Source organism: Rhipicephalus microplus, chromosome 2 (genome assembly GCF_043290135.1).
Source record: "Rhipicephalus microplus isolate Deutch F79 chromosome 2, USDA_Rmic, whole genome shotgun sequence".
Taxonomy (NCBI): Eukaryota; Metazoa; Arthropoda; class Arachnida; order Ixodida; family Ixodidae; genus Rhipicephalus; species Rhipicephalus microplus.
This window is the reverse complement of record NC_134701.1, coordinates 142,470,390-142,483,831: the sequence shown is the minus strand read 5'-3', so window position 1 is coordinate 142,483,831 and position 13,442 is coordinate 142,470,390. Positions and strand designations below refer to the sequence as shown.

General features: G+C 45.0%; 1 protein-coding gene across 2 annotated transcripts in view; it reads right to left on the bottom strand.

Moving 5' to 3' along the window:
- Positions 1-2,430: 2,430 nt before the first annotated feature.
- LOC119170685 (uncharacterized) overlaps positions 2,431-13,442 on the bottom strand; it is a 54,594-nt gene continuing 43,582 nt past the window's right edge. For both annotated transcript variants that reach the window (XM_075886881.1, XM_037421915.2), the window contains exons 7-9: positions 10,074-10,277; positions 4,063-4,149; positions 2,431-2,646 (exon numbers count right to left, since the gene is read on the bottom strand). In XM_075886881.1, coding sequence (XP_075742996.1) covers positions 2,593-2,646; positions 4,063-4,149; positions 10,074-10,277 — 345 coding nt within the window. In that variant the 3' untranslated portion in view covers positions 2,431-2,592. The remainder of the gene's footprint in view (positions 2,647-4,062; positions 4,150-10,073; positions 10,278-13,442) is intronic.

Genomic DNA, 13,442 nt, shown 5'->3' with positions numbered 1-13,442 from the left:
TGGCGTCCCTTTTGAAAGAGGCGATTCATTTACCGAGCGAACGTTAACTACAGCGGTCAATGGTTATAACAGGGCGTGGCTAAGAGTCAGCAGCACTTTTAGAAAACCCCATTAACAAAGAGAATAAAGACCAGCCACTAGCAATCACAAGCCGCCAAAAAAGTGCAAAGCACCAAAATTTCAAGGTTCCGAAATGTCTCTCTTCTCAATAAATGAAGCTTCGTCTAAATGCCATCTAAACACAAAATAACGAAACAATTAAAGCATAAAAAAAATCCTGTGAGGAAATCGATAGATAACACACAGTAGATATACACTCAAACCTCATTATAACAAAGTCGCATCTACTGCGAAAATACTTTATTATATCCAAAAATTCGTTATAAATGATTATTTGTAACACTGTATTTATGGCAAAGCTAGTGGTCGCTTACTTCGCTATAACCAATTCATTATACTTGAATTCGTTATATTGAAGTTTGAGTGTAACAAATTGTCAGATTAAGCACGCATAAATTCTTTTCTTGCCGAGATCAGCACATAACGAATGCATACTTATCGCATATAATAAAACTACCATAGATTCTATTCCAACTACTTCTTTAATACAAGGTATAGTTGTATGCTTTGTACATCATATGGGAAAAAATCTGTAATCCCCCACGATAAATTTTGCCAGGTTCTAACCACCTATATTTGTGATGTTTGTGGAATGGTATAACGGGGAGAAAATATCCGGGTATGGAAGCCAAAGCTAGCCCGAAAAACAACACCAGTGATGCAATACCCAAGCTGCCATTTTTTAGCCCGATCAGATACATGAAACCTTGTGTTAAGAGTCGAATGGCGACGTGTTATGTGATGGAAGGACCACAGTAGCGCCATGAGTGGTGAAGTAAAGTCAAACCCATGGGAATTTATTGTTCCGTGGGAAGAATGAGTTACCAGCACCGCCAAGCGACGTTCTATGACAAACGTAATCATTTTCAAACCTGGATATTAGGGATGCGATGCCGAGAAATCAGTCTATGGTGGAAACAAGTCGCTGGTCAGCTACTGACAGTGAGTTCGCACTAGACAGTGATATGGCAGTGGAGCAAATCGCACGATTAATTCAAAATGACGTGCTCAAGCACTGCCCAATGTAGCGTGCCTACAGTCCTAGCTTGTTCCCTAAATCATTGAGATAATCATTGGATTCATTGGGATAACGTTATTCATCCTTCCCTTTGTTCTTTTACAGTGATTTACAATTGCCCCACAAAACCTTTTCAAATTTTCATTATTGTATATTACTTTTGTTCGTGTGCACTCTTTCTCATGCTAGAAGTCGTAAATATTGGCCTATACAGCAATACAGTTCTGCTGCGTTGCCATACCAAAAACAACTTTGCAAGAGGAAGAGGAAGGACAGTGGAGAGGTTCACATAATGAAGAAAGCATGGTGCCGGCAAATTGATATTGAGGTGTTGAAAACAACTGCGACAGCTGGACCACTGGAAATTTGCTGGCACTTGCATACTCAAAAGGAGGTGGGGGAATAGTGCACAGTGTGTCCTGTTTCAGTAACATCTCCACACCAACACCCTCCCCTTATGGCGCACACGTCTGGTGCCAAACACCCTGGGAGAGCCTAATAAAGTCTGCTGAAAGCTGGCACCCACTAAGAGGCTGAAAAAAAAAAAAAAAAAAAAAAAAGAGAATGGATGTGTGCTTGTGATCTTTTGCTTTTGGGGCATATCCACCTTCGGTGAGCAAATTCACTGGGTAAAGCCAGCCATGACCTCAAAAAAGGCTGAGCACCCACCAAACCAGTAAAGTTACATGACTCAAGTCATTCCCTAGACTTATCGTGCTCTTCGATCCTTGCACAACAAAAACAGCATGGAATGCACAAATCGTACATGCGAAATTCACAGCACACCACCGGGCAACACATCGCGTCTAGACCAAACATGACGCATCTTAAGCGTGCACCACAAAGAACACACCAGAAGCAAGATGGGGAAAGGAAGAAAGGCCTAACAAAGCTGGTTTCTGTACCGATATGCTCCAGGGAAGACTACACCATGCACCCAGGTGAAGGGAACCATCACCATACAAGCTGGAGCCTGTCTGTTGCATATGATGAATTGCAACCAAAAGCGAACTAGCCCCATTATATCAAGTCTCATGACGAAAGTGAAGTGCCGACTTGAAGATACTACTTTGCTACACTTTTGCTCACGACTCTGTTACTTTGCACCCCGCTTCACTAATGAACTCTTGCGAGGGGCAGAGGTGAAGAACTGAGGTGTTGCTTCCACTAAGCAAAAAGACGGTGATGCTTGCATGAATGACAGTGAAGGGACAACAAGGCCACGTGGTTTGGGACACTAGGGCAAATCCAGGAAAAAGCTTTCCTCGTTTCGTGGGGGAAAAGGGGGGAGGCATGAGTAAAGTGAATAGACGAACAAAAATATTAAAATAAACATACATGACTGTACACATAAAGCGCGCACTGTGTTTGAAGGAGCAGGCTTTGGGAGCGATGATGACAACAGACGAGAAAATCCAGAGAGGCTGGCCGCGGCTGGTGGATGAATAAGCCGGTCAACTGGGCCCGAGTGTGCATGTCCGCCACAGCTTCTGCAGGTCGGCATACATCTGCAAGTGCACAAAGAAAAATAAACAGTTTCTCTGGAGGACATCCAGCAACATTTTAGGCTAAGCTTGCCCTAGCTCATGATGGTGTATAGCACAGAACATTGCAAATATGACAGAGCTGGAAAGAAAGAGCATTCAGATTCCGCTCCTTTTAGATGCGAAGCATCTGATGAGGGAGCTTAATCCAGTGGCGTCTGCACTTCACTGTGCATGCGCCCCTTTCCCATCTCTCTCCTCTTCTGTGCACCCCCCCCCTTCGCAACGCCGTCACAGGCAGCATCTGCTAGCAAGTTTCCTGATTAAAAAAATCAACTGCTCGCACTGCACAACTGTTTACTGGCCACCCCGCATATATAGGCACTAGATCTTGACCTTCAGGGTGGGAGATTCACTGGTGGGAGATTCCTCCCCACCTGTGCGTTGTTCAATAAAAATTCAAAGCGTGCGCATTAACTAAATGCCAGCTATGGCTGTCCAAGTCCGATCGATGTCTTTTGTCTCTCATTACCCATTAGCGGCGATTGGCATTTTCCAGTAGGAAACACGGGTCCATCACTGTGTGCTTTGTGCCTCCTCATGTTTCTCCTGCGGAATGCCGTGACGAATGCCAGCATCAACGCTGCCGCCATTGCAAGCGTTAGCGCCCACCGCTTCACAATCTACGCGTGGTTCCCTTTAGCGGGAGATCGTGTAATTCTTTTTACTGCTTCCTTTTTTTTTTTTCTATGTTCCATACTATACACTATCATGAACCATAACCGACTTGCCCAAGCTTCAGTCCCTGTTGTTTTAGCTGAATGGGTACTGACACCATTTTTCGAAGACGAGTCTATTCTGCCATACAAATTGCCGCATCAAGAAACGACTCTAAGCAAATGAGATGCTCATCAATTACCAATAAGATATTTTATTTTGACATTCAAGTCAATTTTACAGCAAAAGCAGTTTTGAGATTACAACAAGGAAAGATTCTTGGGAAGATATTTGTGATTTTTTTTTTTTCCACGGGTACCAACCGCAACACTACCAGCTCTACAGAATCGCGTCACTTTTCTTGTGATGTGACCAACACGTCAGGCTTGAAACTGAAATTCCCGAGACTCTACCAGGTCTCGCTTATTTCCTCAGACGTGCTTGATTTCACTGTACTAGCATTACACGTTTTCCATATTACACATTATAGGTTAAAACTCTCTGTAAATATCACATGGCCAACACAACAGCAAGCTTTGCTTCATCTAGCTGTTCACTGTGACCACCGTAAAGAATTTTTCATATTACAAGGAAAATCGACACCTTTAAGAAGACAGGAATTTTCAATGAGAGACTCCATGCGAATTTGGAGGGATAGTTAGGCAAGTCCTTAGCCTGTGCACTTTACTGTTAGCCTGCGACAACATGAATGACCACACTCACCTGGTTGACCCATGCGTCGTCCTGCAGGCAACGCTCGAGGATGATATGCGACTCGGTTACCTTCTGCTCCTCTTTCAAACGCTCAATCTGCACAAAACATGGGAAACCTACATTAAGCACATTAAATGGAAATCACTGAAACGAAACGACTGCGCATAATTCCAATTAATGTCCTGACTATACAATACTACACTACAAACCAGCAATTAGGGTCCTCTATGCTCTCCTTGGCCCCATAGTTTATTGGACTCATTTAGTTGAATGTAGTGAAGAAATGGTAGAAATTCTATGGGGCACTAGAAAGCAGGAATGGGCGAATATATACAGTCGGGCCCACATATAACGGCCCCACTTAAAACAAACTTTCGCCTAAAACGAACAATATCCACGTGATCGTGAAAATATACATTGGTTCAATGGCACAAAATCGCACTTACAACGAACGTCTCCGAGCGCCGCTGATCGGTTACAGTGAACGGAGTCAGCGGTCAGCCGACTTCCCGGGAAACCAATTTCGACCACCGATCAGGCATTGGCGAGATGCCCATATATTCTTACTGTCAAATGTCGACACTGCCTCCACACCCTCATGTTGCCTGCCACTATCCCCAACCCATGGAGGAAGGAAAGTTGTTTCTTTCTTCCATCACCCGACCGCTTTTTGTTGTGCACCCCTCCGTCCTTTGTCCCCCCCCCCCGCTACTCAGAGCACCCCGCATAGCCAGATGAGGCCCCTGTTTTCACACTGCCACCGATATTTCGGAGACTGGTTGGCCATCTACCCTGTTTTCGATCGCTGGTACTGTCGTTGGCGTCGCCGGCCTGGAGTGACCAGATCATGTTTCAACATCGTCGGCCACCAACTGTATCCGATAGTCTGCATCTAGTGCACGCGCTTACGCTACCCCACCGACTCTGATAATTTGCGATTCGTTTCGTGTTTAGGACTTGCTCTGGCTCACTCTGTACTCAACTCAGCATGCCTTCCGCGCGTGCGCAGAAGCCCGAAAACGGCTGTTGATTTGTGCGGAATGAATCGGGAAATATCGAAGTTCGTGAGGTCAGGCAAGCCCACCGGCGCAACAAAACGATTTTTTGACCGCGGCCGCTGATTTTTCGAACACCGCCGCGCACACCGATCCAGGTGGCCATGCTCTGACTTCTGCGCACGCAGGCACTCTTTTCAAGTTTTTCTACATGCGAGTTTCGCGGACCTTTCAAGCAAGCAACCCAACCTGCCTCTTTTCCGTGCGTTTCGGTTTTCAAGGTCGCCCTCCCACCACATCCTCCCCTCTCTTTATCGCAACTCCTCCTCCCTTCTCTTGCAAGTCTGCTCTCCTCTCTTGATCACAACCCCTTCGCCTGTCTCCACCGCTCCGCGAAAGCCCGCCACGCTAGCTCGAATTAGTTTCGTTTTCTGACAGGAAACGGGCCCAGAGCTATTCCACGTGTTCTGGCATGTGTGTCGCGTGTGCGCGTCTTGCTTGCTCTTGGTGTGCGTGTGTGGTCATGATGGCCGACGGGAGGACTAGCACACTTTTTCCTGCCACTCAACAATACGTCGAAAGTGTGACCGCTTGGCTTGAGCGTAATCCGCACGTTAGGTGCCGCATTGCAGAGCGGTTGCTCATAGCTGGCAGCCAACTTGCTGCTTTGGGCGTCCCGGTATTCAGCTGTGGAGATGGTGAATACTTCGTGGACTGCGGTGACGACTACATGGGCGCGAAACTGTTTTCATCAACGTTGGGCCCGATGCTGAGCCTGAAGCTTCCGAACTGCGGCGGCGATTTGTGGCAGCACGTCGTCGACTCCGACCTGGGAGAGCGGGTAGGAAATCTGTTGCGATGGTTTAATTACGGCCGATGATGATGCCAACACTGCGGAACCGTGCACGGATTGGGGCATTGTGAATGAAGTATGTGGCGAGAGCGATTTCGAGGAATCGGATTGCGAGAATGACGAAACATTGGAGCCAGCGCTTCCTGCAGCTTATGCCACGGACCTCGGTGAATGAGCACCCTGCCATTTTAAATGAACTCGAGACCACCCTTATCGCTTCTGCTCTTCGAAACACCTGCATCATGGACTTTTTGGGGCAAAAAAAAGTTTGTGTTTTCACTCGCAACCTCTTTTCAAAGGCTGTGTTTCATTTACCACGAACTTCGGGATACAGAGAACGGATGCCGCGTCACGCTCAGGTTCACTATAAGCGGGCTCGACTGTATATACTAAGTTCTATGGTCGAAGCAAATAGCGATTTCGTCTATTCGCTTAGGTCAAGTAATTACAAATTCGATAGTGCGAATAGCATGCATCACATATTATTATTAAAATTAGCATTTTTGTCAAGACCGAACAAACTGGCACAATATTTTTACACACTGGAACTCGGCATGAGCGAAAGTCAATTTTTTTTATTTTTTTTATGCGAAGTGGAGGCAACTTGGAATATCAGCAAGACTTGTATAAAAGTAGGCTGCAAGTTATAAGTGGTACGGTATGTTACGTTTTAGAAATGACCATACTCAATGCATATAAGCCTGTGTAACACTTTTAAAGCGTTAAAAAAAAAAAGCTCTCATGTGACAATAATACCGTATATTCTTGCATATAACCTGCTCCTGCATATGACCCGCAACCCGTACTTTATCAGCACAAAAAGTAAAAAAAAGTGCATGCAGCCCGCACCCCCATTTTTCAAAAGACATTTTCTGGTCTTTTCAGTATGGGTTATCTTCTCGCACACATTGAAGTGTGGCTCTGCCACTACATAAATTTCCCTTAAATGGTTGGTACCACAGCATAGCTCCTGAACACACTGAAACCACATTCAATGGAAGGGTTAATGTACAATGATAAAGGGAAACCTTGCTAATACATACCTGCTGGGAAAGCAACATAACCACGCACTTAACATACAGTGCGTTAACCACGAGCTACAAATTTGCATTTTCCAACGCGCGCTGTGGCCACCGGCAATAGAATACAGTGCCACAGCAAATATTGCCCTGAGTGCCAATCACATGTCTATTTCTTTCAGTTTGCCAAAGTGAAAAAAATCATGGCATAACCACGAGGTTAATGATGACAAGCGAGGCAAAGCGAGGATGAACGGACAAACAGACGGACACATGGATGGACAGACGGATGCTTCGCCCCACTCATCATCATTCACTCCGTAGATATGCTGCGTTTTTATTGACATGCAATGCAATGACTACCACGATACAGGGCATACGACCCACAGCGACAGGGTGGTGACTTGTCAGTTCGACATGCTGGTATGATGAAACAAGCGCAATGTGCACAGACTTGAAAACCAGACAGGACGTAGCGCTCCATCCTGTGTCCTTTCCAAGTCTTCCTACATATAGCGCTTGTTTCATCATAAGAAAAAGATTCTGGCACTCTCGCACAATCGTCCGATAGCACGTGGTGCTGATGCGTGGTGCTGGTGCTGGAGCGTTTGGAAACTGCAAGGTCCAGCATGCGCAGCTACTATAGTAACAGAACGGACACAATCCCCTGTCCACGATATAAGAGTACCGCAGCCTGCTACTTGGCGAAAACTGACCTTTTTCTTGAAACGTAGTACGGTCGCCGGCAGCCAATCGTCTACTGCCTATTTTCGTGCAGCGCTTCGCCATGCTCGCGCATTTGTCAATAGTTGCTACCTTACCTTCATTCTTTCTCGACGATTACCCGCAAAGGCACCACCGAAAGCAATTGTGCGGAAGTTGGAATAATTACTCGGCCGATCTCCGCACTTTTAAAAATAAAAACCGGGGGGACATAAGTCCTAAATACATTTTCTTACTTTCAGCTCAATATAGAACTTCACTGTCCAAGGTAGTTTTTCATGCCGATTTCAAACCTGTAATTTGTTTCTCCATAGCACAAGTGCTTCAGAAAATATTAAGGTCTGAATTTCAATGAATTACCTATCTGTTATGGTACTCTTGACAAATTCATTTTGAAAAAATTAAAAACTGAATGCATAACCCCTGTGCTGAGGACTTCCTGTAGGAACTGATGCTACTTTTTCCATTTCAATGCATTTTAAATGCAAGAAAAAAGAGAAACACTTGTACTGAATATTTTACTCTAATTTCGTAGTGAATTCGAAGCAAATAGTGATCTTGGTCGAATAATTTCGAATCAAGTTCAAATAGCATATATAACATATCATAAAGAAGAATTGGCATACTTGTAATGGCCCAACTAACCTGTCGCTCATTCTTTTTTTTTTTAATTGAAACAAGGCTTGTGCCAATTTGCCAATTTTTTTTTTTTTGGTTCAAGGAAAGTGAAAACAACTTTGAATAGCAACAGGATTTGATTTCGGGTAGAATACAAGTGATTAGCTGTAAAATATGTCATGTTTTAAAACTTACTATACTTAGATTATATAAGAAGGGGTGTGCGGGCAATACATTCATTTAACCTTGAAGTGAGGCTTCGCGGCAGTAGATTTTTCTTGGAAAAGTGTTTTCATAGTTTATCACTCTTTCACAGCAGTGAAACCATCCTTACATGAAGTTGCATGCAAACTACAGTAAAAGCTCATTTATCCAGATCTCGTTAACTCAGAAATTTTGCCGGACACGTGGCACGGTCCCGGCAAAACTGTGTATATTTAAATGGTGTCAAATGCTCGTTAATTCTAAAGAAATTAAAGGCACACCAGTTAACTCGGATGATTCCAGAGAGGACTATCGAGGCTTCATGCTTTCAGTAACCTACTAAAAGCATAAAATCTCAGCTACGGTGCAACCAAAGTTTTGAAGAAACCAAAACGAAACAACCAGCAGCGAAATATGATCATGATGATAGTGAATGAGAGGGGAAATGGCCAGGCGGCGCTAGTCACCACCCGACGGAAGCGCTTGGCGCGGCATGGCGCGGCATGGCGCGGAAGACGGGACAGTTTGCGCAGCCGCGGCTACCCCAGTTGCCCGCGACGCCTACGCTGCTGATTTCTTTCGGGTGTGACTTCACGTATAGCGTGTGCAGCTCGGGCACATTAAAAGACTCAAGTGTTGGGCAAATGGCGCTTTGACATAAAAACCGCCGTTACGTTCTCAGGCTGTGTTTGTGCGCGTTAATGATGGTGTGGCCGTTGCTGGTTTGCTGACTGATGTTGATGATAGCATGCCACAAGCCTTTACGGTGCGGTCGCTGCCGCTGCGCATGCGTCGTAAGGCGAGCTGCCATTCGCGGCCTGACCGCAGGAAATCCGAAGTAGTGTAGTAGTGTTTGTCAATCGCGGCCCGCGAGGCCCGCTATGTGCTGTGAGTAGCTTCTGTGCATTTGAGTTTACGGACCGGGTGAAAGTCACTAGACTTTTCGCAAGGGGGCGCAAACGCTATTCTAAAACTCATATGGCGCCCGCAACTAAAAAGCAACGCCCGGAATACCTGGAACGTTATTCTAAACCTCCCTATTATCAGAAGTGCTTGAAGAGGATTAGAGTCACTGTTCCGATAATGACATTTAAGATGAGCCGAAGTCACCAAAGCCCTCGCTGTACTCGCGGAGTTCTGCAGCAGTTCTCACAGAGCAAGCGTACACACCACCACCCCATGGGGTTGAAGAAGATTCTTCTAGCACCAATTCCAATGACGAGACAGACTAAGTTGATGCAGTTTTTCATAAAATAAAGGTTTGTCTGTGCCGAGTACATTTTCCTTTTGTTTTGATGGTTCATTCGATAATCCTGAATTCAATTAACTTGGACATTTTCACCGGTCCCGTGAGATCCAGGTTAACGAGCTTTTACTGTATTAAGTACACTTTGAAAGGTGTGTTCACAGTTTAGCACCCCTCCACTGCCTTCACAGAGAGTTACATACAGACTAATAACACCTATTCGTTCATTTCGATTCAAAATTGTTTCAACAATTTAAACTCAAATCGAAGCAAATTCAAATGCAGCATTATTCATTCGAATAGTAGAAGCACTTGAACATTCGCACAAGCCTACTCGTGATTCCCCTCTCTTGCCAGCTCACCTTCTCCCTGCATCGATGGAAGGTGTGGTACTTGTAGTGGTACAGCTGACTGAAGGTAGGAAGGGGGTCAGCACAGGAGGCGCACAACTGGAAGCTGCACTGCCCCGGCGTGTATTCACCGTGGGGTTCCACAGACAGGTCCAGCATGTTGTAAGGCTCGCCAGAGAACTGGGCCAATCGCGAAGCCATCTCCTTCCCACACGCCTGCGGCCCCCACGTTTTAATATTGCAGATCAGTTCGTATGGGCCTCACAAGAAGAGCGGAAAAAGAAGAAAAATGGCACCCAAATTATCGGTAGAACCTTTTTTTTTTTTTACTCAGTTTGTATCGAATATGCACACCTCGTATCAAATATCAAACCAAATACTAAACAAATAAAACATTCCTTTATCAGTAAGCTATATCAGCACAAACTGTAAATGCACAGTGTATATCACTATTTCACACAGCAATATTTTCAGGGTGGATAAAAATACGGTGGAACTTCGATTGTAGTTTGCCCAGTAAGGCGATGACTCACAACGTTTGCCGAATTGATTTGGTCCCAGCAAAACCCCTTGGAGATACCATGTTAAAAACTTCAAATATATGACACAGTTTTCATTAACCCAGCATCATACGACTTTCTGATGCATTCCAAGAAAAAAGTTACCTTTTTTTTTCACTCATGCCTAATGCTCATCACATAATTGTGGCCGCAAAATTAGAAGTTGCTAGCCCCTACATTCCTGATAAAAAAAAATGGGATAGGTAATAATAATAATAATATTAATAATTATAGTAATAACTGGAATTTTACATCCCAGATATTATTATTACATATTAGCGACTCAGGCACTTCTCAAGTGAATTGAATTTCACTTTTCACCTGAGCATTGCCGCACTTTCGATGATGCAAATAAATTTAAACTTCAACTTCAAGACCAAGCTATGATTAGAAGAGACGCCGTACTGAAGGGCTCCTAAAATTTTCACTACCTGGTGTCTTTTAAAGAACAGTGACACCGAACAGTACACGGGCCTCTACCATTTCGCCTTCATCGAAATGTGACCATCGCGGTTGCAGTCTAACCCGCTAGCCACTGTATTTCACATGAGGAGTTCACTAAAGCCACACTTTAAAAATTACAATTTTTTGTGTCTATTAAGATACACACTTTCTTGATACTTGTTTGCATTCTACAGTTAACGTAGAGCAATATGACCCATTAACGGCTTAGACCCATAAACGTTTAGTTGCATAAAAAGTTTCTCTAAAGCATTTTACAGCAGAACCCTGATTATACAACTTTCAGGGCGTATTATAATTGAAAAACTAAGATTATTGGCAGGGATACTTGGCCTTGACCAAAAAACGGGTGCAGAGTGCCTGAATAAGCCCCCGACAGGACCTTGTGCCGCTACAAGGAAGGTAGATTGAAGTATTCTTGCCAGTGGCAGCTAATGGCAGCATCACTTAGTTCGAGAAGGTGCAATCACATCTTTATTCTCAACCTTCCTAAAAAATCGAATTCCATGAGGATCTTTTTACCAATAAATAGACTCTGAAAATTGCCAGCGCCTGAAAGCGAAACCGATACCGCATTGCCAACAGGCTCGGACACAATGTCATCGCTATCACGTTATGGTGATAGACCTTGAGTTTGCGTGGAATGCCTTCATGCACGACTGAGCTGTGCGTGTTGTAATTTGTTGCCTTCTGAAGCGAAACTGGTCGTGTCCCGCTGATATTATGAATTGTGACGTAAAGTGAAAGTAATTTTGCATGGTGAAAACAGCTGCGTGGCGTCCTCATGCGTGCGCAAGCCTGTGACTGCGAGTGCGACACAGGCAGCACATCAGCTGTATGTCGAACAAGAAGTTTCCCCGAAACGAAAACGTAAAAAAACGTCAGCTTTTCGGCCGGCTAAAGCTACACTGTGTGGATAAAGCTTAACCGCAGACACGTACACACACGATCGAGGCTTATGTAAAAGCGCATGAACTTCCAGGAAAATAAACTTTCCACTCTAACAAGGCAGCCTGTCACTGTCTACTTCTCCAATTGTCAACCTAGAGGAACTGAAGTTCATATTTTGCACTCGTGAATATTTGGTGGACATTTGATTTCAGTAAATGTGGTTTTAGTCTTTTGGACAGAATCTGAAAGTCATCGTAATGCAGTCGAAACCCGCAATAACGAAACCCCGCGAGTATGAAATCCCCGCGGCGACGAAATAGTTTCAAATCCCCAACGAACGTTCGTAGAAGCCCATGTATTACGTATCTCGTGGCAACGAAGTGTTTTTGGACAGTGATCCCGCATTAACAAATTTTCAACCACGGTGCGGGCCTTATTTTACCTTGCCGCCAAAATTAACTGTCCAAAATATGCTCGTATGCGTGTTATGCGCACTCAAAATTTATAAACGTCTGCTGTTGCCGTGCTAGCATGGGTACCGCCATTTTTGTTTACTTCAGGGGGGACGCGGCTTTAGGATAGCGAAAAATGGCAAAAAAATCGATTTTTTGAAAATCAAGTTTTTAGTTTCTAGAACCCTTTTTCTATCTGATTCCAAAATATGTACACTGAAAACCGTGCAGAAGTGCTTCGGAAAATTCATTTCACCCACCTAGGTAGCGGAACTTTTTCTGGAAATCGCTAGAAAACAGCGATTTTCAAAAAATTATGGCTTCGTGATGGCGGGGTTGGGAGCCGGCTTCTTGGGCTCATCGGAAAGAGCATTTCTCCATGTTTAACTTTCCTGCCTCAGCTAGCTCCTCCCTTTAAAAAAAAGTGCACAAAAAGCAAATGTTTCAAGGTCCTTTCAAGGCCTTTGATTGGCTGTGGCCGCCATGTTACCTCAGCTCGCCTCGCCATTGGCCCGATGTTCGCTCCGGAAGATCGTCGTCTGCTGCTTGTGCGTCGCGAGGACATGGCTCTCGAAAATTGCTACTTCGTGACGTGTTCACAGCTCGATGATCACTCAAGATATAATTACGCTTTAGTTAGGAGCAGTAGGCGGATGCGCTATCAGGCTACTACAAGCGCGGCGCATCATCGGAGTCGTCTTTAGCCCTCACTCCGCCGAAAGAGAGACTGCGGGCAGGAACAATGCGCTAGCGCACTCGTGGCGACGTGCTTCGTCGCAAGCAACGAAACTGTAAGCGGCGGCACGGTCAGACTACTACGTGTGGCCGCACCGGATGGACAATAAGATTACTACGAGCAAGCGCGCGGTCTACAAGCGCGGCGCGTCAACGGAGTTGGCTTTAGCCCTAACTCCGCTGACAGCGAGACTGCGGGCAGGAACGACGCGCTAGCGCATCCAAAACAACCCGCGGGTTGTTTTGGATGCGCTGGACACCCTCCGCTCCTTCTTCGGCGC